Raw genomic sequence first — 23,311 nt, 5'->3', positions numbered from 1 at the left:
TCTTTTGTTCTCCTGTTCATTTAGCTCTGCATTAGTCTTTATTTCTCTTCTCTTTGAGGTTAATTTGCTGTTCTTTCTCACGTTCCTCCAGGTGAGCAGTTAAGTCCTTGATTTTTGCTCTTCTTTTTTAATAAAGGAATTTAGGGTAATAAATTTCCCTCTCAGCACAGCCTTTGCTGCATTCCAGAAGTTCTGATATTTTCATTTGTCTCCAGATAGCTACTGATTTCTCTAGCAATTTCTTCTTTGACCCACTGTTTATTTAAGAGTGTGTTACTTAATCTTGTTTTTTGGTAATTATTGATTTTCAGCTTCATTCCATAGTGATCAGAGAAAGTACTTCGAACAATTTCCGTGTTTTTAAATTTATAGAGACCTATTTTGTGCCCCAGCATATGATCTATCATAGAGAATGTTCCATGAGAACTAGAGAAGAATGTATATCCTAGTGTTTTGTGGTTTAACAATCTATATATGTCTGTTAGATCTAATTCATCTATCAAATTGTTTTAAGTTCTCTATTTCTTTATTGATCCTGTCTGGTTGTTCTGTCTATAGAGGAGAGTGGTGTATTGAAGTCTATTACTATTATTGTTGAAACCTCTGTTGCTCCCTTCAGTTTTGATAGTGTTTGTCTTATGTACTTTGGAGCTCTTTGATTGGGAGTATTAACATTTATGATTATTACTTCTTCTTGGTGAATTGTCCCTTTTATTAATATATGATGACCTTCTTTGTCTCTTATGATGTCTTTATATTTAAAGTCTTTTTTGTCTGATATTATTATAGCTGCTTCTGCTTTCTTTTGGTTACAGCTTACATGGAACATCTTTTCCATCCATTTGCTTTCAATTTATTTGTGTCCGTATGTCTAAGATGAGTCTCTTGTAAGCAGCATATAGCTGGATTATATTTCTTAACCCATTCTGCCAATCTGTATCTTTTAACTGATAGATTTAGTCCATTAACTTTCAGTTATTACTGTAAAGACAGTTTTTTAATTTTAGCTTTTTTTATTGTGAAATATAACATATATACAAAAAAAAAAGCAATAAATTTCCAAGTACATTTTAACAAGTAGTTATAGAACAGATTTTAAAGTTTAGTGTGGGTTATAGTTCCACGATTTTTTGTTTTTTCTTCTAGCTGCTCTGAGATACTGGAGGCCAAAGAAATATCAATATAATATTCAGCAGTCATACTTGTTTGTTAAATCCTGTCTTCGCTGTTATACTCCTCCATCTCTTTTTTTCTTTTTTTGTGAAAAGTAAGATATATACAAAAAAGCAATAAATTTCAAAGTACATCCCAACAATTAGTTGTAGTAAAGATTTCAGGGTTTGTTATGAGTTACAGTTCCACAGTTTTAGGTTTTTACTTTGAGCTGCTCTAAGGTACTGGAGACTAAAAGAAATATCAGTATAATGATTCAGCACTCATACTCATTTGTTTAACCCTACCTTCTCTATATAACTCTACCATCACCTCTGATCTTTCTCCCACTCTTTAGGGGTATTTGGGCTATGTCCATTCTAACTTTTTCATGTTGAAAGGGGTTGTCAGTAGTATGGGATAGGGGGATGGAACAGTTGATGTTCTGGAGCAGCTGGTCCCTCTGCATTTCAGGACTTATCTGGTCCAGGGACCCATCTGGAGGTGGTAGGTTTCTGAAAAGTTACCCAAGTACATGGAACCTTTGTAGAATTTCATATAATGGTTAAATGTGATTCTTGGATCTACCATCTTATCCTTTGGATTTTATTTGTTAAATCTGTATATTCTTTTCCCTCTCTCTCTTTTTATCCTTTAAGTTATCTTTACTCTGGTGTTCTTCAGTTCTGTGTTCTCCTCTAGACATCCCTCTTCTGTCTGTTTTTTTTTTTTTTTCTTTCAGCTGGCAGAACTCCCTTTAGTATTTCTTGTAGGGCTGGTCTCTTGTTGACAAATTCTTTCAGCATTTGTTTGTGAAAATTTTAATCTCTCCCTCAGTTTTTTTTTCTTTTAATATTTTTATTGTAAAAACTTAACATATAAACATTCTTAACATACAAACATTCCATAAATGGTGTGTAGTCAGTGGATCATGAATCATCACATTGTTGTATATTCATCACCATGATCATCTTTTTGAACATTTGCATCATTCCAGCAAAAGAAATAAAAAAGAAAAAGAAACTCATATATACCATACCCCTTACCCATCCCTCTCCTTTGACCACTAGTATTTCAATCTACTCAATTTATTTTAACCTTTGTTCCTTCAATTATTTATTTATTTTTTATCCATTTTTTAAAAACTTATCTGTCTATACCATAGATAAAAGGAACATCAGACACGAGGTTTTCACAATCACGCAGTCACATTTATAAAAGCTGTATCATTATACGGTCAACTTTAAGAAACATGGCTACTGGAGCACAGCTCTACAGTTTCAACTGCTTCCCTCTAGCCACTCCAATATACTATAAACTGAAAAGGGATATCTATTCTTAAATGCATAAGAATAACTTCCAGGATAACGTCTCAACTCTGTTTCAAATCTCTTAGCTACTGAAACTTAATTTTGTCTCATTTCTCTCTTACCCCTTTTGATCAGGTAGGCTTTCTCAGTCCTATGATGCTGGGTCCCATGTCCCATCTTATCTCACGTTGCCAGGTAGATTTATACCCGAGAGTTGTCCCCATAGGCAGGAGGGCAGTGAGTTCACTTGCTGTGTCAACTTAGAGACAGGGCACATCTGAGCAACGAAAGAGGTTCTCTGTAGGTGACTCTTAGGACTGATTTTAAGTAGGCTTAACTTATCCTTTGCAGGGATAAGTTTCATAAAAGTGAACCCCAGGATTGACTGCTTGCCATGCTGATTTGGTTGTCCCCACTGCGTGTGAGAAAATCCTGTCAGAAAATCTCCAAATGGGGAAGTTGACTATTTTCCCCTTTCTCTCCATTCCCTCCAAGGGACTTTGCAAATACTTCTTTATTCACTGTCCAAATCACTTTGGGATTAACCATATCCCTCAGTTTTGAAGGACAGTTTGGCTAGGTAACAGAATTCTTGGTTGGAAGTCTTTCTCTTTCAGGATCTTTTTTTTTTTTCCCCTTGAAAAAAAATTTAATATTCACATGACAGAAGACTTCTAAGAGGATACAAATTCAGGAAGCCATGGAATGGTAGACTCAGAGGCACCTATAATTAAACACTCCATATGTGTTTCTCAAACTTATGTAAAAACAATTTAGTTGTTTTAAAAAATTAAGATGCTGTTTTAAATCTTTGCACAATATAAGGGCTATTAAGATTTTCTCATTTTACTTGGACATAAAATATGTTTCTGCATGAAAAGAATAAATACTCACTTGCATGAAAAGGGAGAAAAATATTTATAATCAACACTATGCAGAAAGAAAGCAAAATTATAACCAGCCTACTCACAGGAAAAATCTTTAATATTTATGCTTAAGTATGACTGAGTGCTTATCATCAAATCAAAGTGCAGTTAATTAAAAAAAAAAAGGCAGCTTAAGAAAGTTCCAGTGTCCCAAAGAAAGCACTTTTTAAAATGTATGTACATGAAGAACATTTAGTTATATCATAAAATATATGCAGCACTGTAGGTTAAAGGAAGCCTATTATAAATGGAGTTTTAGACTTTTACCCCTACGTGCTGCAACCATCTTCAACTTGCTGAACTTAATCTGAATAATTACAGGAATTTTTTGTTCTTCTTTTTTTCCTCCTATTCAGTTCACATTTCAGGCTGTTCAGCAGATGCCTATGATTCTGGAGATTCCAATCAGTGGTGGACATTTGTTCTCTGTTTCCTTAGTTTTTCAGGTGCTTTTTTCCATAAAGTGATCTCCTGCTGCTTGAAGTACCTTCTCCCTTCCTCATCAACAAGGACTAGGTTCAAAAAGTACCTTATTGAAAAGTTTTTGTTCGTATCTCTCATTGTTGGAGTTGGGTCATATCCCGCTAAAAATAGTCTTATTGGAATTGATTTACCTTTTACTGTACACCATCCATTATTTCATATTTGGCAATTGTTTCTGTTTCTGTTGTTATACTGGGTCTAATCCCTGTGATCTCTTTTTTGATCAGTTGTAGCTATATGTTGGATTTTTATTCTTACTAATAAAAAGTACATTTTTCCAACAGTCGCATCCTTTAAATGATACTTTGATTTATTATATTCAAATTCTGTGTGTCGGCAATCTTCAAAGCCCACTTCCATTTTAATAGAATTATTTAGTCAGGATAGGTGGCAAGCTGGTGAACAATAAGATCATACTCTTTTGCCAAGTCTGTCAGTCTTCTTACTATCGTCACTTTAAGAAAAAACCTTAAGTGGATATTGGCACCAAGTAAGATTCATTTGGCTTTTCAACTTGTATGAATTCGAAGTCATAACTTCTGCTCTGAGTCAGTTTTCCATATAAGACCAGTTCTTTCAGTAGGTTTACAAATTCATGACTGTTATTCTTGTCATTGAAAAGTTCAATTTGACCTACAAGTTCAGTTCTAATTCCTTGGTGCTCTAGCCTCTTTTCAGTTGCTTAAAGGCTAAGTTTACCTTTCCTGAAACAGATTCTCCATCATAGAAAAGATAGTGTTTTTCTACTTTCCCATCTTCAATTTTCATTTCTGCCATTTTCCTGGTTTTCCCACCATTAAGGACAACATCAGTCTCAAAAATGAGAACAAAAAAGCCTCCAAGAAAACTCATTGTTAGTGGTGCCACCGTGTCCTCCCCACTTCACTCCTCTTCCCTCCGAACTCCCAGTCTTGGCTCCCACTGTCCCAGCACCACTTTCAGGATCTTAAATATACCACTTCCTTTTCACTTCCATAGTACCACTTGACCAGTCCAAACTCAGTCTTATGTGATTTCTCCTGTATGTAGTAGATAGTTTTTCCTCCTGCGGCTTTCAGGATTTTCTGCTTCTCTTCAACATTTGTTAGACTGATTAGTATATGTCTTGGGGAAGGCCTATTTGGATTTATTCTATTTGGAGTTCATTTGGCTTTTTGGATTTGCACATAAATTTCCTTTGTAAGGGTTGGTAAGTTCCCCCCCCCCCCCCCACTTTATTCTCAACTAATCTTCCTAGCCCTTTACTCCTCTTTTATCCATCTGGAACACTGATGATTCTTATATTTGTGTTCTTTGTTTTGTCGGTCATTCCCTTGAGATCCAATTCAAATTTTTCCTTTTTTTTTTTTTTTTTTGCATTCGCTTATTTATGTATTCGGATTCAGTTGCCTTGTCCTCTAGTTCATTTATTCTTTCTTTCTTCTTTTCACATCTGCTGTTGTGTGTCTCTAGTTTATTTTAATTGATCTGCAGCATCTTTAAACTCTGTGATATCTGCTATTTTTAATTTATTCTTTCAAATTCCTCTTTATGTCTTCTGGTATCTTCTTGATCTCTTTTATGTCATTAGCCATCCCATTTATTTTATTTAGTAGAGTTTTATGAATATCTTTGACTAGTTGTTCCGAAGTCTGTGTTCCTTCAGTATTTTAGTTTAGTCATTAGACTGGGCTTTGACTGTATCTTCATATGCTTAGTGATCTTCTGTTGCCTTTGAGGCTTGTGAATATCTTGATAGAGTTACTTTGGAAATTGATTTCCTTCAGTAGTCTAAAGCTTTGTATTTGAGGTATGGATGTGGAGCAGATGCTGGTCATGGGCCTGGGTACAATAGTGCAGTGATGGGCTGTAGTGCAGTTATAGGCACGGGTCTGGGATGCTTTGCTGGTGCCTGTGAGCATGGGGTATGGGGTGGGGAGTTGTGGAGACATGCACGGTGTGGGGCTGTGGGGACGGTGCATCTCCGGCAGCCCTTGGAGCGCAGGAGCAGGGTGCAGCATGGGGGTCACAGACAAAGTTAGGGCACGGCGGCAGGTGGATAGGTGATACTGTGCAGATGCACGAAGGTAGGCAGGATGTGGTGGATGTGTGACATGTGGGGGTTGTAGGTATCAGGGTGTGGGCTATGTGCCACAGAGGTCAGAGCACAGGGAGGGCAGGTTGTGGGTGTGTCCTTGTGCAGGGGTAGGGGGCCTGGTATGCAAATTTGCAAGTATGTAGGTGCAGGGCACAGATCACAGGGGTTGTAGGACGTGTGTCAGGGGTGAGTGATGTCGGGTGGCCAGGGGCCCTGGCGCCGGTGTGCAGGTATGAATGGGTGGGGGTTTGGGGCAGGGCTGCACTCATGTGCAGGGCATGGGTTATATAGCATAGATGTGCACATGAGCACCTGCCAGCTGTGGGAACAGGGTACTTGTGTTGGGGGGTGGGGCAAGGGGTGTGTGCGCATGTGTGGGGCAGGTGGTTGGGGTGCAGGGGTCAAAAGATCGTGCACAATGCGTGGGTGCCCAGCGAGGAGGATGTGGCTGTGTGTGTGGGCGGGTCTAGGGGGCAGGGGCCTGGAGTGCCTGTTCACAGAGCTCAGCAGCAGAGGGCTGACATGCGCAGAGCTCAGGGTGGCGGGGCAGGTTGCGTGACTGTATGGGCTGAGTGTGGGTGCAGCCTAGGTATGAAGGTGAGCGCCAGCAGGCTTGATGGGTCGGCACCTGCCTACAGGGGACAGGAAAGCAGCCACGGTGAGGGGGGCATCAAGGGGCTGGGTGTGGGCTGGCAGGTCTCGGGAGGGGTGGGGAGAGACTGTGCTCTTGAGCTGGAGAGGTAGGTTGGGTTGCGGTTGGTGTGCTAGAGTGCCAGGTTGGGGTGTGGGGTGGAAATGGGTCTGGGGAGGTGGGGCGCTTGGAGGAGTTGCAGGTCATTGGCCACCCCGCTTAAGAGTCACTTGTTCAAGGGATGCGGCTTGGCTCTACTTCTTAATCCCTATCTCTCTCTGCACCCTGACGGCTCCGGAATTCTGATTTGAAAGTGGACCGTTAGGCTGTTTTGCACTAGCTGGATTGCCTTTGGTTCTCTGTGAGTCAATTCTTCTACTTTTCAAACAGGACTTTCCGTTGTGTTGTAGAAGACCCTCCCAGTCACTTACACCCTGGAATTTCCGGCCCAGTTGCCTTTCAGTCCCATCTCCCTAAAAATACTTAATTTAATGCTTAGTTTTCATCAGCTAACAAACTGAAACAAAAAGAAAAAAACACACATGGAACACAACTGGTTTGAGTTGCCCTTTAATGGCATTTCCTTTTCCACTAATTTAATGAGATGTTTACAAAACATGTTTTTTAGTATTTATGTTGTGATAATAAATAAAAGTGGCCTAGGTATCTTCAAGTAAAAATATTTTTAAGCCGTGATATTGTGCCAATCTTTTCCCCATAGAATGAATTAAGTGCAGCAACACACCTGACTTCAAAACTTCTGAAGGAATATGAAAAACAGGTATTGTATATGAAAGTTTTAAAAGCATAATATAAAATATGCAGTGATATAGTACCTTTGTAGATAAACTGGATTTTCTCCTCAGAAATCCTTGAGAGTTCCTGAATTCACAGAGTGTAATTTTGACATGTCATTGATATTTCACCATAGCACTTATATTGAGATCATTTTAATGATTACTTTTAGACACAGAAGTTACCTAGTTTACCTCTTCTTTTTTTACAAATGAAGAAACAGCGACTTGCTCAGGGTTATGCAGCTGATTACTGAAGGAACTGGATCTAAGCATGAAATCTTTTAACTCCCAGTACAGGGTGTGTTCCTATACACCATGTTAAGTGGTTACTCACCAAACATTCTAATTAATGTCTTTATTATGTGAATTACACACATTATTTTATTAAAATGATATTTTTAGGACTTATTAAAAAGTTTAGAAGTTTTCTGAAGTTACTGAACACTGTAAATTATAATACTGTCATTCAAAAATACCTGTCAGCCTTGGGCCTCTCCTTCATCTGTATTTCTCATTCTTTTAGCGTTTTCCACTGGGAGGTGATGATGAAGTTATGAGCTCTACTTTGCAACAGTTTTCAAAAGTTATAGATGAAGTAGGTATTTATTTTATTTTGCTTGAATAATTGGTCTTATAATTAAGTTACTTAGGTTGTTAAGCTTTTATTGGGAGCTTTTATTATTGTGGTTAGATGAGTAAAGCTCTATTATAAAGAATGGTATTTAAAGAAAAACCTTATTTCCACATCCTGTTGGCTGTCTCAGCAAAACAATACTTCGTTAATTAAAACAAATTATTTTCAAGGAATAATCATATAGATGTGTTTTCTCCGCTTCCAGTTCATGTAACATTAAATTTTTTTATTATATTACTTGATGCAGATAGGGAGAGAAGAGTTAAGTTGTGAATTACTGGTAGGTCCTTTATGGTTCCTTTTTTCTGCCACCAAGCAACACTTTACCGTTCAATTCTCATTCTTTCCAGCCTCAAATAGCCAAAATCAATCCTTAATTTCTCAAACTAGTCATCAGAACAAGTCATAAAAATGACCCAAAGTTAGCAGGAGCAAAAGTGCAGAGGCTTTCCTTATGGGAAGAGTCCATAACTGTTTTACTTACTGGTTCTGTCTTTTCTAGATCCTTTTAACTGTAATGTAAAAGTTATTTAAGTAATTCAGTAATTCATTTTAGCAAAACATTGTCCATTGGAGATTGATAAAAGGGAATAATATTTCTAGGAAATTGAAACTTTTTAACTGTGTATTTCAAACTAGGTATCTTTTTTAGTTACTTTTATATACAAGTATCTTAAAACCTTTTTACTGTATTTTGTTTAACTTGCATAGCCCTGGTTAACTGTCTTTGTATAGTTAGTTATTTGACCTTTTTGGTCTTTCTTTTACTAGCTTAGCTCTTGTCATGCGGTACTTTCAACTCAGCTTGCTGATGCCATGATGTTCCCCATTACCCAGTTTAAAGAAAGAGATCTGAAAGGTATTAAGTCAAGCTTATGTTTACATTCTCATCAGTTACCGTAAGCTCAGTGCTCATAAAATGTGTTACTACTCTGTACCTTAACTTTACCTTTCCTGATTACCCTGTGCCACTTTTACCTCCATTAGTCACCAATCAGTTATAGGAGCTCCTTCAGGGTGTCAAACTAGATATTGAGGAGTACTGATAAGAATAAGGTGTCCCTTCTTTTGAGAAACCCTAGAGAAGGGATATTGGTAAACATATAATTATATAGCACTATGTCTTTATAACTAGGGAATGGTTATATGCTATGTGGGTTCAGAGGAGGGGGTCAGAAAGGCTTCCTCAAGGATGGGTCGTGAACATTGAACAAGAAGAAGGAATTTGCCAGGAGAAGGGGGATATTGTTCAATTAGAGAAACCTAGAATGTTCGAAAGTATCAGTTGTGAAAACAGTTGTTTTGAGAAAGCTGAAAACGTCAGTGTGGCTGTAATGTTTGATGTGTTGGTACATGGCAGGAGATGAATCTAGAAATAGATTAGCTGGGACTAAATCTTGAAGGGTTTTATATGTCATGCTAGGGAGGATAAACTTGAGTTTATGAGAAAGGAGAAGCCATTGGAGGTCTTTAAGGAATAGAGTGGTTTTGGTGTCCAGGATATTGGTTTAGGAAGTAGTAAGAGTCCATTGAGGTATTACCAAGTCTGGAACTGGGACAGTGACACAAGGGGTATGGGATACGTGTATAGCTGGGGTCAGGGGCAAGTAGGAGTGCTGGTATATCTAGCAGTCTACTACTTAGTAGTTTTATTTGTGGCCATCATCAGGTGATGCATTGTGGATTTTACACAATTGACTCTCCTTTTCCATAATTTACAATCTTGGACAATCATATAGACTTACTTAAAGAATATATAGATAGAATGAAAATAGTGAACCAATATATCAATGGATAGTAAACTATTTAAATTATGCATGAAATAAGGGCATAAAAATGGGGTTGTAAGCCTCAAGAATGGTTATTTCTAAGATCACAAAACAAGATTTTTTTTCTCATAATCTAATAGAAGCTTAATGGCATGGCCTTATTTAAAAATGTTCTTTATTTCTTATTCAACGTTTCTACTTATTAGAGTTATGAAAAATAACAAAAATTAATACATTGGATTCTGAATGAAGTCAGAATATTTGTATAAATTTGCAGTGAATTTTAAAATTAACTGTTAATGGTGGTAAATGTTCTAGCTAGCAGAAACGAAGAATAACTTTTTCATCTTGGATGTTAAAGCATGAAATATTATTTTGGGGTTTTCTAAAAAATTTTAAATATTTCATAAATATGCTGAACTGAAATTGTTTTTGAACTTTTTCAGAAATACTCACATTAAAGGAAGTGTTTCAGATTGCTAGTAATGGTAAGTTCTGAATACTTAAAACACTTTTTATAATGATGGTTTATTTGTGCAAATCCTGGGCCAGATTCTGTGTAATAACTGAAATAAATTAACTGAAATAAAGTTGAAGTGAGCATAGTTTAAATCAAGGTTGTTACAAAATTATACTGTTTACATTGTAAGAAAAATTTAAAAGGAAATTAAATCAACCTTGTGATTTGCTATCTTCATGATCTGTAAGTCGGTGGTATAATTTTGTCTTCCTTGTTTTTCTGTGTAGTCCATATTTTCTTTAATGATCATTTACTATTTTATGCCCTAAAAATTGCTTTTAAAACCTTTTAATGGACTACAGTTTCCTTGGTATATAAGTGCTTTTGCCAGTTTGATAAATAGAAACATAATTTAGGGAAATTGGCGATGGTGAACATTTGTGTGGCATGAGTGTCGGCCAGGGAGTTCTTATCATCCTTTGGTTCCTGTGTAGAAAGGTGCACATATGAAGCCTATTTAAGTCATTTAAGTTTGGAAAGTATTAACAGTCATTTTTGTTTTCCAGATCATGATGCTGCCATTAACAGATATAGCCGATTGTCGAAAAAAAGAGAAAATGACAAGGTAGGTTACATAATTATTCCTTCAGTATTACAGTTAACACGTGTTTCATTAGATGTTCTAGTTTTTTAGTATGTAATAACAGTTACTTAATATGTTTTGGTGTATTGCTCTTAGTTTATTTTTCCTTTCCAGCTGTTTCAAAGCCTCTGATCCATATGGAATATAAATAAATAATTGGTGGTCTCTTTAAACAAAATATTTTTCTGCTACCAAAATTTGATAGGTGAACAAACATAACTATTCAAAAAATATAATTGATACCTAGTATGTAACACTGCCTCTTTTTGCTTTGTAGTTTGATAACATTGTATTGTTTCTGTCTTTATTTGGTCATATGTATGTACAGAAATGTCTTCTGAAGATTCTGTAGTTCTAAAGTTGAATTGTTGCACACATAATTCAGTGAAGTTTTGTTATGAGGCCCTTTTCATTTACAGGGAATAAATATTTTTTCGATCTGTCTTCAAGTAGTGAAATCCAGAAACTATTGCACTATATTGAGGAGAAATGTCTTCAAGTAAAGATCAAAGAACAGAATATGAACAAGTTCATCTGGTGTTCCTTAATGTCATTTCTCTCTTGCGGGCCTTATCTAAGATTTGATGTGTAGGCCCCTGATAAGATATTTGTGGGTGTGTTGATCTCTTTGCCTAGGAGTTAGTATCTGCAGCCTTGGCTATAGCTGCTCGTAGGGACACAGTGCCTACTTTTGGGAATCAATGAATAGGTATGATTTACTGTGTAACAGCTATCATTACACATTGTTTCCTACACAATAAAGGAAAAGTCTCGTTTCAAAGTTCAGTGCAGAAATCTTATGTACTATTCATTTGAAAGATATAAAATAGCTTTTTTAAAAAAAATTTAACATTTGTTCCCCCTATTTATTTATTTTTAATCCATATGTTTTACTCATCTCTCCATACTGTAGGTAAAAGGAGCATCAGACACAAGATTTTCATAATCACACAGTCACATTACTGAAGCTATATCATTATACAATCACCTTCAAGAAACACGGTTGTTGTAACACAGCTCTACAGTTTCAGGCACTTCCCTCTAGCCTAATACACTTTAAATTAAAAGGAAGATATCTATGCAACGCGTAGGAATAACTTCCAGGATAACCTTTTGACTCTGTTTGAAATCTCTCAGCCACTGACACTTTATTTTGTCTCATTTCTGTCTTCCCTCTTTTGGTTGAGAAGGTTTTCTTAATCCCTTGATGCTGAGTCCCAGCTCATTCTAGGGTTTCTATCCCTTGTTGCCAGGGAGGTTTACACCCCTCGGAGTCATGTCCCATGTAGAGAGGAGGAGGGCAGTGAGTTTGCTTGCTGTGTTGGCTGAGAGAGAGAGAGGCCACATCTGAGCAACAAAAGAGGTTGTCTGGGGTAACTCTTAGGCCTAATTTTAAATGGCTTAGCCTATCCTTTGTGGGGATAAATTTCATATGAACAAACCCCAAAACTGAGGACTCAGCCTATTGATTTGGTTGTCCCCACTGCTTGCGAGAATATCAGGAATTCTCCAAATGGGGAAGTTGAATTTTCCCCCTTTCTTGCCGTTCCCCCAAGGGGACTTTGCAAATACTTTTTTATTCACTCGTCAAATCACTGTGGGATTTATTGGGGGCATCAGTCTGGACAAACCAACAAAATCTCATACCCTATTCAAGGTTCCATCAGATGTTCAATTAAACTGTCAATATAAGTTATATCAGGAAGTGCACTAGTCAAAATACAAGTTCTATACCAAATAAACATTTTTTGCTTTAGTCTCAACCATAGGCTAAAGTTTTAAAATATGAATTACTATCTATAAAATAACATATTTTTGATATAACTGACATACTTCTTTTTTTGACATTCTTGTTTTCTATATGATCTCTGCTTTCCATTTCTAATTTTAGTTCACAGATCACTTGATGGTGTCAATATTGGTAAAATACATACATTTTGAGGTCTACATTAATTCCTTTGCCTTAGAGAAGTTATGAAAGGTTTGGTAAAATTTTGGTACATTTTGCACTGCCTCTGTCTTTTCAGGTATTTAAAAAAACGTTCTTTCACCATTTAAAGTTTATTTAAGAAATGTATTGAGCACCCACTAAATGTTAAGCAATGTATTAGTGCTATGAGGAAGCATTAACTGAGTAGGCTACACCCCTGCCCTCAAGGAGTCGATAATCCTCATTTGTTGAGGGCTTCCTTTGTGAAGGCATGTGACTGGACTAGCTGTTAGGGTGCAAGGATAAAGAAAAAGCATGGATTAACACTGAATTAAATGTGATAATAAGAGATCTTTACAAAGTACTGAGAGAGCACAGAGAAGGTAGCAGTTAGCTTTGGTGAATAGAGAAAGGCTTCAATTTTAGGGGGTGATATTGGCATTGGATCTTGAAGGATGAGTGGGAAATTATGCATTTGGGCTGGGTGGGAGAACGTTTGTTGGAAGATAAACAGCATTTGCAGAGGCATATGTTGGGTTAGAAGACTGTAAAGGTTAGGAGTGCTGGCTCTGGAGTCAGACTGCTTGGGAACAAATCTCAGCTCTGCCACTTATTTGCCTGAAGTTACATGGCTAGTTACTTAACTTCAAACCTTTATTTCCCTATCAGAAAATCTCAATGGTTGTGAAGATGAAATAAAGTAATGCATGCAGAGTACATGGCTTATAGCAAGTTTTCAATAAATTCTAGCAATATGATGATGATGGAAGGATAATTATTACATTATGTCTAAAGCATAGGATTCATTTGGTGAGATATGTCAAGGAAGTAGCTTGGAACCAAATTACTATGTTAATGACCTTAAATTTATTTTAGAGGGAGTAGGTAGCCGCGAGAGGATTTGAAGTAGGTGAGTACCATTATGCAATTGTGTTTTAGAACAAAAATAGTAATGGAAATGTGAAGGGAATAAGACTAGAGAGAATCCAATTAAAAGGCATAGATATAGCTTGCAAAGACGTAATGAGTATCAGCTAAGGTTGTTACTGAAAGTGGAGAGGAAGGAATTTTTAATTTTTTTTTTTACATGGGCAGGCACCAGCATGGCAGGTGAGAACTCTGCCACTGAGCCACCATCACACCACCCAGAAGCGAATATTTTTGAGAGATATTTCAAATGCAGAATTGACAAGAGTTAGGGTGCAAGGAGTGGTAAAAAAATGAGTCCTAGATTTCTTCAGTGACTAGATGGCTTCTGGGGTAATTAAGATAAACATAAGTGGAGCAGAAAGTTGTGTGGGAAGATACTGTCTTTCATTTTTTTATAATTTCAGCACTATATTTGTTCATACATACATACACACACATATAAAATGCACATAAAAAGAGCCTAGATGGAGATGTGCCGCATCTGGCATTTAGGAGAACAAGGGGCAGTAGATAAAAAGTTGGTCATTGGAATATTCTTGGTTCTTGATGAAATATTCTAAGGAAAGCAGGAAGAGAGGAGATCCCAGTGGTTATTACATTATAGATTTTCAAGGGAACACACATAATTTAAGTGCAAGTAAAGGAAGATAGAAGAGGAGTGGTAGGGAGAGAGCTGAGGAGACTGTTATGTGATTGTGGTCAAAGACTAATGGCTAAGGTAATACCAAATAGTTGTCTGCCTCTCCTCCATGTAGTAGGCTTTCTCTACCATGCTTAGTTTAGTCATTGTACCATTATTAGTTATAAGCAGAATTCTACTTTTAGTATGCATTTTTAAAAGTTAGGTGGTTGATATTCAAACAGGAAAATCATGACCAGTATATTGAAGGCTTTCTAATACAACAGAAAGCAGGAAAGCTTTGCACAATTGCTGGTGATGGACCTTTTCATTTGGTAGATTCTTCCCCACAGCCATGACTCAAGATAATCCAAAATTAAGTAAATAATAGGATTCTTAATCTTTTCATTAAAAAGGTGAAGTATGAAGTTACAGAAGATGTATATACTTCCAGAAAAAAACAACATCAAACCATGATGCATTATTTTTGTGCATTAAATACTCTTCAGTACAAAAAGAAGATAGCATTATTAGAACCACTGCTTGGGTACATGCAAGCTCAGGTAAATGCTGTACTATGCTTTGGATTATAATTATCAAGTTTGATATTTTTGTTAGATATAGGGGTATTACCAACTGTCAAAATACTTGTTGGTGTTTGAGTTTTAGAAACTTAAAAATGTCTTTGAACTACTGTTTTAAGGAAAACAGGGAGAATTGTTGTCCTTTCAAATATTTTAGATTTCAAATATTTTAGGGTAAACAAAACCATTACTTTGTATTTCAACCTTGTCCAGAATAGTCATGGACAAGAAATAGAAAGCTGAATAAAGTCTCAGAGGTATGCTTGTAGCTGGAGCATCCACTCTTGCTTTATACTAGATCTGGAAGAGAAAGACAAGTTTTGACCAGACAAGTACAGGTTCCTTGTGTACCTCCTGACTAAAAATAAAAGAACTCCAAAATGGCAAAAAAGCCATGCATTAGGGAGGAGGCTAGAAAATTAAGTTATGGCTAAAATATGTTATAATATGAAATAAGGGATTTTTCAGTCCCTTAATAATCAAGCTAAAAGAAATTTGAATGTTCCTTCAAATGTATGTATTTATTGTTTCTCAGATATAAATATTACCATTTATTTTTGTAATAAACAAGATACATTACAGCTATGTCATTTACTTTGAAATGTTTAAAATTTATTTTCCAGTTAAAAAAATTGTTTAACATATGCATATATTATTTGTTCAATTCAAAAAATACATAAGGATATACAGGGAATGTTAAATCTTGCTCCCTCAAAAAACTACAACCTATTTTTACACAAATGGAAATAGTCTTTTGTGTTTTTAAAGTTTAAATCATGTCTCTTAGAGATTGTTTATGTGATTTACTTTAAGTATTTTCTTGTGTGTATATGTGTTTGTGTTGTTTACCCACTATCCCTCCTGGCCCCAGATAAGTTTCTTTAAGATGGGTTCAGAAAATCTCAGTGAACAACTGGAAGAATTTTTAACTAATATTGGAACAAGTGTACAGAAGTAAGTATTTTCTTCCTTAAGAATGAAAATGCAGTTATGTAAGTTAATAGCTAAATGGAACTATTAAAAATGTTTACCATTTAATTTCCTCAGAGACATATTTTCGCCCCCATAAGAGTGGTTTTTTTTGCATGACCCATTGGTACTTCTTGGATTTTTCAGTAACTTTTCCAAATTGTGAACTTGGAATTTCTTAACAGTATCAAATCTGATGGTAACTTTATTGTATCTAAGTAAGGCTTTATGTTTGAATGTAACAGACATACAGAGCAATTATCCATAAGTGAATTTATCTTTAAACTGTAAATAGTGGAGGTTGGATAAGAGATTTATTAAATAAATCTTGCTGACTAAACTGTGAACTCTTAAAGAGAGAGAAAAAGTAGTTCTAATCAGGTTCAGAAGTCTGAGCAGTGAGGTAGTCAGTCTGAGGTTTGGAGGGAGATGAAAATTATTTGTTGTCCTAAAGGCATAGTAGAGAGCAGTTTGAAAATTCTCTAAAGTCAGACAATTGTTATGGCTTCGTTAGCTTTTGAATGTGGTATTATTTCCAATATATTTAAATTTCAAATAAAATATAAAGCTGTTTTATCACCCATGCCACTGCTTCCCTCAAAACAAATACAGAACAAATATTATACAGATAAAGTGATTGGTAACGAGTTTTTTGCCTGTTGGGGTTGGTCATAAGCTAACTGTTTTTTGTGTTAGTGTTCGCAGGGAAATGGACAGTGATGTAGAGACCATGCAGCAGACCATAGAGGATTTAGAAGTAGCTAGTGATCCATTATATATGCCTGACCCAGACCCCACCAAATTTCCTGTTCATCGAAACTTAACTCGAAAGGCTGGATACCTTAATGCTAGGAAGTAAGAAAACTTTTCATTTTTATATATTGTATATCATCTAAGATAATGCCAAATGAATGTAATTATCATTTGCCAAATTGTTTTGGTTTTACTAAAGGTTGAACCATTTCAGTGGTGTTAATATATGTGAAATTCTGCCAACTGAATGTAATATATGAATAATTTTCAAAAGTAAAATTGTACTTAGATATTTATTGAATAATTTTAAATTATAAAAGAATAGTTTAAGCAAATGTATCATTACATGTGACTACAATTAAGTATCATTTACCATACTTTAAAATAAATGTAACTACATCATCAAATCAAATTTTAGTTTTTACTTGAAGATAGGATAAAGCAAGATAACCTTAGTTGTAAGTTAAATTCTTTTGTTTTGACTTTATTCCCTTGAAAGTTGAACTGTAATCTGTATTTTACAGAGCATCATTATAACAGCTACAATTTGATAATTTCTAGCCTTGCTTTGGAAATACGCATATACATATACATACATACAAATGGATCAACATATATAAATTTATTTTAGAGGCTGAAAAACATCATTTATATTTTCTTAGTACCTTGGTGCCTTTTTTTAAAAATTTTTAAACATTTTTATTGTATAATATATATATATATACAAAGCAAAGAAAGAAAAAAGCAATAATTTTCAGAGCACTCTTCAACAAATAGTTGTAGGACAGATCCCAGAGTTTGTCATTGGCTACCATACCATCATCTCAGCCTTGGTGCCTTTTTGCAAGCTAGTTCTTTGTGACCTTTATTTTTTTGTCTGGTTAATGATAAGGAGATGTCAGGTGTGTCATTAATAAGTGAATGTGGTTCTTTCGTTTAGTAAAACAGGCTTGGTGTCATCTACCTGGGACAGACAGTTTTACTTCACACAGGGTGGAAATTTAATGATCCAGGCCCGAGGAGATGTAGCAGGAGGCCTGGCCATGGACATAGACAATTGTTCAGTGATGGCTGTGGACTGTGAAGACAGACGATACTGTTTTCAGATCACCTCTTTTGATGGGAAAAAGTTAGTATTTTTTCTACCGTTAATAAAATCTGTAACAGTCTAAACTCTAAACAAAATTCAGTGTAATTCCTTTTTGTTCAGAATTCTAGTAGGCACTTTAGGCCTATTATTTATTTAGATTATTTTTCTTTTTAATCATACAGAAGTAAGTTGAATTTGTACTTTCTGACTTGGATAAATAATTTCCTAATATTTTGAAGCTATCAAAACAAGATCCTTGACCTTGTCATATGTTAAGACCCCTGATTTCATAATAGATTGTCACTGAAAATCCTACATGGGGTAGCTAAGGCAACACTGTTATTAGTTGAAAGAGCCCCAACCCTGGGGTCAGAAAGTTTAAACTCCAGATCAACTACTTTGTATCTTTGGTCAGTTTACTTACCCCCTTTGAGCTTCATTTTTCTTTCTTTTTTTTAATTTTTAAATTTTACTTAAACATAACATACAAACACTAACATTTTTACCATATAATCATTCCATTGTTGGTATATAATCAGTAACTCACAATATTATCACATAGTTGTATATTTATCTTCATAATCATTTCTTAGAACATTTACATCAATTCAGAAAAAGAAATAAAAAGAAAAAAATTCATATATACTATACCCCTTACCCCTCCCTTTCATTGATTACTAGCATTTCAGTCTACTAAGTTTATTTAACATTTGTTCCCCCTATTATTTATTTATTTTTAATCCATGTGTTTTACTCATCTGTCCATAAGGTAGATAAAAGGAGCATCAGACACAAGGTTTTCACAATCACACAGTCACGTTGTGAAAGAGCTCCATTTTTTTTTACATGTAAAATGGTTATGGGGGAGGAGGTCGTTTGTACATTGTGAGGAATAGAAATCTAACATGTACTGTGCCTAACACATAGTAGGTGTTAATGAATAATGTTATTTAAGAATGTTAATCAACTAATTCTGATTAGATTCATTATTTAGTCCATTCATGTTTATAATGCCATTGTTTTACTTTTGTTACCTTTGCATTGAATGAGAGCCTACAGAATATACAGATAAAGTGATTGGTAATGAGATTTTGGCCTACTGGGATTGATCATAAGCAAACTGTTTATATTTATGTTTTTATTTAAAAATCATAGAAAAATATAAAAAGGAGTGAGAAGAAAGTTATGATCTCACCAATCAGAAACAATAATTATTAATGTTTTGGTCTATTATTTTCCAGTTTTTATCCTGAGTACTTTTTTAAATAGTCAAGGGAATATTGTATATAAACTTGGGTCTTCATCCACTTATTAAAAACGTTTTGTAATAGCTGCATTATAATCCATTTAAGGATATACAGTATAATTTAAAGCTTTTCTTAATGATACATATTTATGCTATTTGTAATTTCTTCCCACTTAACTAAAATATTGTTTTTTGACCTTCATCTTTAGGAGCACCCTCTAGGTTCTCTGAAGAGTATTGTTTTCTCTATTTTGTGGATTATTTAAAATGGCTTTCTTTTATCAAAATAGTTATATTGAATACCAATTTCTATATATCACACATCCTGCTAGAAATTGAATCCCTGTATTCATTTGTCAAAATTACCAAATCATTGATATTATTTTAAGTAATTAAATTTTTTTTGTTTTCAGTTTTGTACTAATGCTTAATATAATTTCTCATGTCACATTTTGCAATGCAAAATTAATTAAAATGATTTTTTTTCTAACTTTAAAAATATTGACATGTATTGAAAGACTAAATATTCCTATATTGTGATTAATATATTGAAATTTTGATTTAACCCTATTAAAGGAGGAACAATCACTAATGAAGCAGAGGTACTATTTTGTCTTAGAATCACTCATTTAAATTTGAAATATGCATTATAAGTGTCAGAAAGTTAAAATACATTGTTCTTAGTTGAAGTCTGCCTTCTGGACACCAGCACCGGTTTCTTTTTTAGTACACCTTGGCATAGATAGCCAGAGTCAGAGCTGTTAAAATCTGTGACTTAATTCTTGCAGTGGCCAGCTTTTCCTGAGATTGTTACTATTTTTTTTTTAATATATACTATACCTTTAGAGATAAAAAGTTCACTTGGATCATGTTGAAAGTACTTTTGAAGCAAAGTTGAGGGCCAAACTTTTTTCTTTTTTTTTCTTTCAGATCTTCAATTCTGCAAGCAGAAAGTAAAAAAGATCATGAAGAGGTAAAGGTCAACTTAGTCAATTTCTTCAGCAACATTAAAATATTTTTATGATTATAAAATATTAATTATTCATTATAGAAAATTATAGTTACTTAAAAGTAATTTTATGTAAAAGTGGGAGACAATATTCTCAAGTTTCTCACAGGATTTTATAGCTGGAAGGACCTTAGAGATCATCTCTCTGCTATCTTTGTAAGGGCTCAAATTCAGAAATGACCTTGTGACTGTTGCTTTCTGGCAGGCTGAACATTATGAGGTGATAGTTTAATTTATTCCCATTTTGCATGAACCCTCTGAGACAGTAATTGCTGTATTAAGAGCATAGTAACAGCAGATGTGCCATGGCAGTAAACAACTGAAGCTTAAAACCTTAGGGAAATGAAAGATAGAAAAACAAAAATTTGGGAGTCTCTCTTCTTCCTCACAAGCCTTTTATTTTTGGCTCCATTTTTACTTCTAGTACACCAAATATGGAAGGTAAGGTACTATCAAGAACTGACGCTTCAGAAACTCTGTGTTGAGAAATATTCTTCCAAAAATATACCGTAGCTTTGTTTTTGAGCCTTTTTTATCTTGTACGGTAATTGTGCTGGCAAAAAACGAGTTTAGGAATTATGTGGGGACCTACATTTACTTTCTGCTCCTGGGAAAGAATTAATATTAAAACTTGCCTCTGTTCTCTGAGGAAGCGCAGACACATGTCTCTGCTCTTTGCAGGTTTTATTAAACAAATATTAATTTAGCTTAGGAGGCCCATCAGGCACTGGGAGTCTTAGAAAGAGAAGCAAAAAAATGTACTGTTGACAGCATTTTTCATGTTAATTATATATACACTTGAAAGAAGGGAAGTGTGTAAAATGTATGTACCAGAATAATACAGAAGTATATTAGCTCCCTTTCGCTCGTGTTAATCATCATGTATGTCCAGAATGTCTTGTTTGGTGGGAAAGGTAAGTACAGATTATTTATGCACATTGTTTAAGATGGTATGGCTCACTTTTATCAAAATCTTTCTTTGATTTTATACTTCTTCAAATATGTATTGTTTTATCAAAATCATTGTTGGAGTTTATACTTCTTCAAATATCCAGTTTCTGTTGGACTTGAACAATTTAAAATGATTGCTGTATTGTATTTATTCCCTTGTGTGAAATAAATTTAGGATTCTGATAAATCTGCTCAATGTTCTGTTATATTTTCAAATACTATACATATATATGTGTATATATCTAGGAAAGTGTTTTTCTTAGAAAGAATACAGTGAAACTTCTGTTTCAGTTGAGTATTGGAGAAACTTTGTAGAAAAATACATTAATCATATTTTTCTGTTTTTTCTTATTGCAGTGGATCTGTACAATAAATAACATATCTAAGCAAATATATTTAAGTGAAAATCCAGAGGTAATATTTTTATTTTTTGATACCCAGATCTAGCAAAATTGAGTAAGTCTTGACTTTCATGGCGTTTTTAATTAAGTCATAGTTCTCAATCTTTAAATTAGACCTTCAGTGGGAAACTTTAATGTATCGTGTATGCAATGAGCGTCTGGTCAATGAGTGTCTGGTCTTACTAGAACAAGAAATTATTTTAGATGGTACTGAAATAAGTCAAGCAACAAATATTTACTGGGTGTCATCTCTATGTTTAGCACTGTGTTGTGCACCATACAGAAAGAGGATACAGAAGAAAAACAAGCCATGGCCTCTGTATGGGGCGGCAAAACTAAAACTTTAAAATTTCATATAAAACAGTATCTGAAGGTGTACAGTGGTGACTAAAAGCTTAAGTATAGAGAAAGTTAAGGTCAGGGTGGACATTAGACTAGAGAGAGCTCTGTAGAGGTGGTATTTTGAGGAAAAGAGAAGACACTGTAGATAAGACCATAAAAATAAAAGCACAAAGGCAGAAATGGTATCTTTATGAAAACCAATAGTAAATTGGAATTGAGGGTTCTTGATGGAGAATAGTAGAAATAAGAAATGTGCATACAGATCACCTAGGGATCTTGTTAAAATGCATATTCTGATTCAGTAGGTCTGAATGAATGGCCTTAGCTCCTGGTTTGCTGATTACTTTTTGAGAAACAAGGTTATCAAACCAGATGAACCCAACAATGTAGACATGGCCGGAGGTACAGTCCAAGCATACAGGCAGAAACTGGGAGCACAGAGAACTCTGGAAAGAGTCAGTTGGATCCATACTGCAGTATAATTGGGCAAAAACTTGGCTCTTGGGCAGAAGCTGTCTCTTACCATTGTTGGCAGGCTTGGCTGTGCTCTGAACCTGGCTGTCTTTAGTGCTGAATGGGGGTGGATGATTTCAGCTGAGGCAGAGTAGGGCTTAGTTCTCTGGGAATCCTTTACTCTTCTAAGTCTTAAGCTGCAGTTAATGTAAAGGAGGATTAAAGGTAAGAGTCTGGGGACATGTAGTATGTCATTATCATGGTCTAGGCAAGAATTGATGGGGAATCAGACTGAATAGGATAGTACTGAAGGAAGAGAGAAGAAAGAAAAAATCTGAGAAACCAGTAAAAAGAAATTAACTGGATTAGTAAGTAACTGACGAATTGAAGGATGCAGGAGACAAAGGAGATAAAGATGACTTCCTAATTTTAGGCCCAGGTAAAGGGAAGAACAATTTTTGGGGGCTACAAAAAGTACATTAAAAAGCAACTAGATTACTTATTGTATTACATCTATGGAATACAGTTTTTGAATAATTTAGACTTTTAGTTCTTTTCTGCCAGTTATCAGGACTCTTAAGTTTTAGTCATTTTCAAATCATCCAAAATTAATTTATTTATATTGAGAGAAGAAATTTTGATCAATATGTGGCATCATATTGGTATTTTTGCTAACTATAAGAGAGATATGCAAAATGTTTTCTGATTTTTTTTTCAAATTTAAGTACCAATTTTATTTAGCCAATGTTTTAAATAAACCAGTTAATCTAAAAATCTTATTGAAAGCTTTCTTTCTTTTACATTTTGATCTGAAAATATCCATGATAACTTTATACATTAAATACAGAAATATTTATAAGCATAAATAAATTCTCAAAAATTATGAAAACTTCACCCATATAGTTATAAAATACTTTCATATTTTGTGAATATTTCCTACTCCTTTTTTAAACCAATTTATCGAGTGATCCTTATGCCAAGCACTATATTAGATGCTAGCAATACAGTGGTAAACAAACTTTAATCCAGAAAATCTGGCAGTTAAAAATTTAAATACAAAACATTTTCCTATTTGTGTTAGTAGAAAAAAATTAGATTTTTCCCCAGATTTATAGAAAGCTTATGATATTGTGAAATAATTTATGTATTTTA

At 34.8% G+C, this 23,311-nt stretch overlaps 1 protein-coding gene and 1 pseudogene across 4 annotated transcripts in view; one reads left to right on the top strand and one right to left on the bottom strand.

The window, feature by feature from the left end:
• APPL1 (adaptor protein, phosphotyrosine interacting with PH domain and leucine zipper 1) overlaps positions 1-23,311 on the top strand; it is a 62,689-nt gene that overhangs the window by 17,453 nt on the left and 21,925 nt on the right. For 2 of the 4 annotated variants that reach the window (XM_077128926.1, XM_077128923.1), the window contains exons 3-13: positions 7,301-7,360; positions 7,900-7,971; positions 8,782-8,869; positions 10,226-10,267; positions 10,806-10,864; positions 14,778-14,924; positions 15,817-15,899; positions 16,611-16,769; positions 17,608-17,796; positions 19,934-19,976; positions 21,321-21,377. In XM_077128926.1, the coding sequence (XP_076985041.1) occupies positions 7,301-7,360; positions 7,900-7,971; positions 8,782-8,869; positions 10,226-10,267; positions 10,806-10,864; positions 14,778-14,924; positions 15,817-15,899; positions 16,611-16,769; positions 17,608-17,796; positions 19,934-19,976; positions 21,321-21,377 (999 nt within the window). The remainder of the gene's footprint in view (positions 1-7,300; positions 7,361-7,899; positions 7,972-8,781; positions 8,870-10,225; positions 10,268-10,805; positions 10,865-14,777; positions 14,925-15,816; positions 15,900-16,610; positions 16,770-17,607; positions 17,797-19,933; positions 19,977-21,320; positions 21,378-23,311) is intronic. The other 2 variants (XM_077128924.1, XM_077128927.1) reach the window with 2 other exon arrangements.
• LOC143657025 (vacuolar protein sorting-associated protein 26A pseudogene) lies at positions 3,930-4,723 on the bottom strand (annotated as a pseudogene).

Source organism: Tamandua tetradactyla, chromosome 15 (genome assembly GCF_023851605.1).
Source record: "Tamandua tetradactyla isolate mTamTet1 chromosome 15, mTamTet1.pri, whole genome shotgun sequence".
In the NCBI taxonomy this organism is placed as follows: Eukaryota; Metazoa; Chordata; class Mammalia; order Pilosa; family Myrmecophagidae; genus Tamandua; species Tamandua tetradactyla.
Note: the sequence above shows the minus strand (reverse complement) of the source record. Positions and strands in the feature narration are given on the sequence as shown.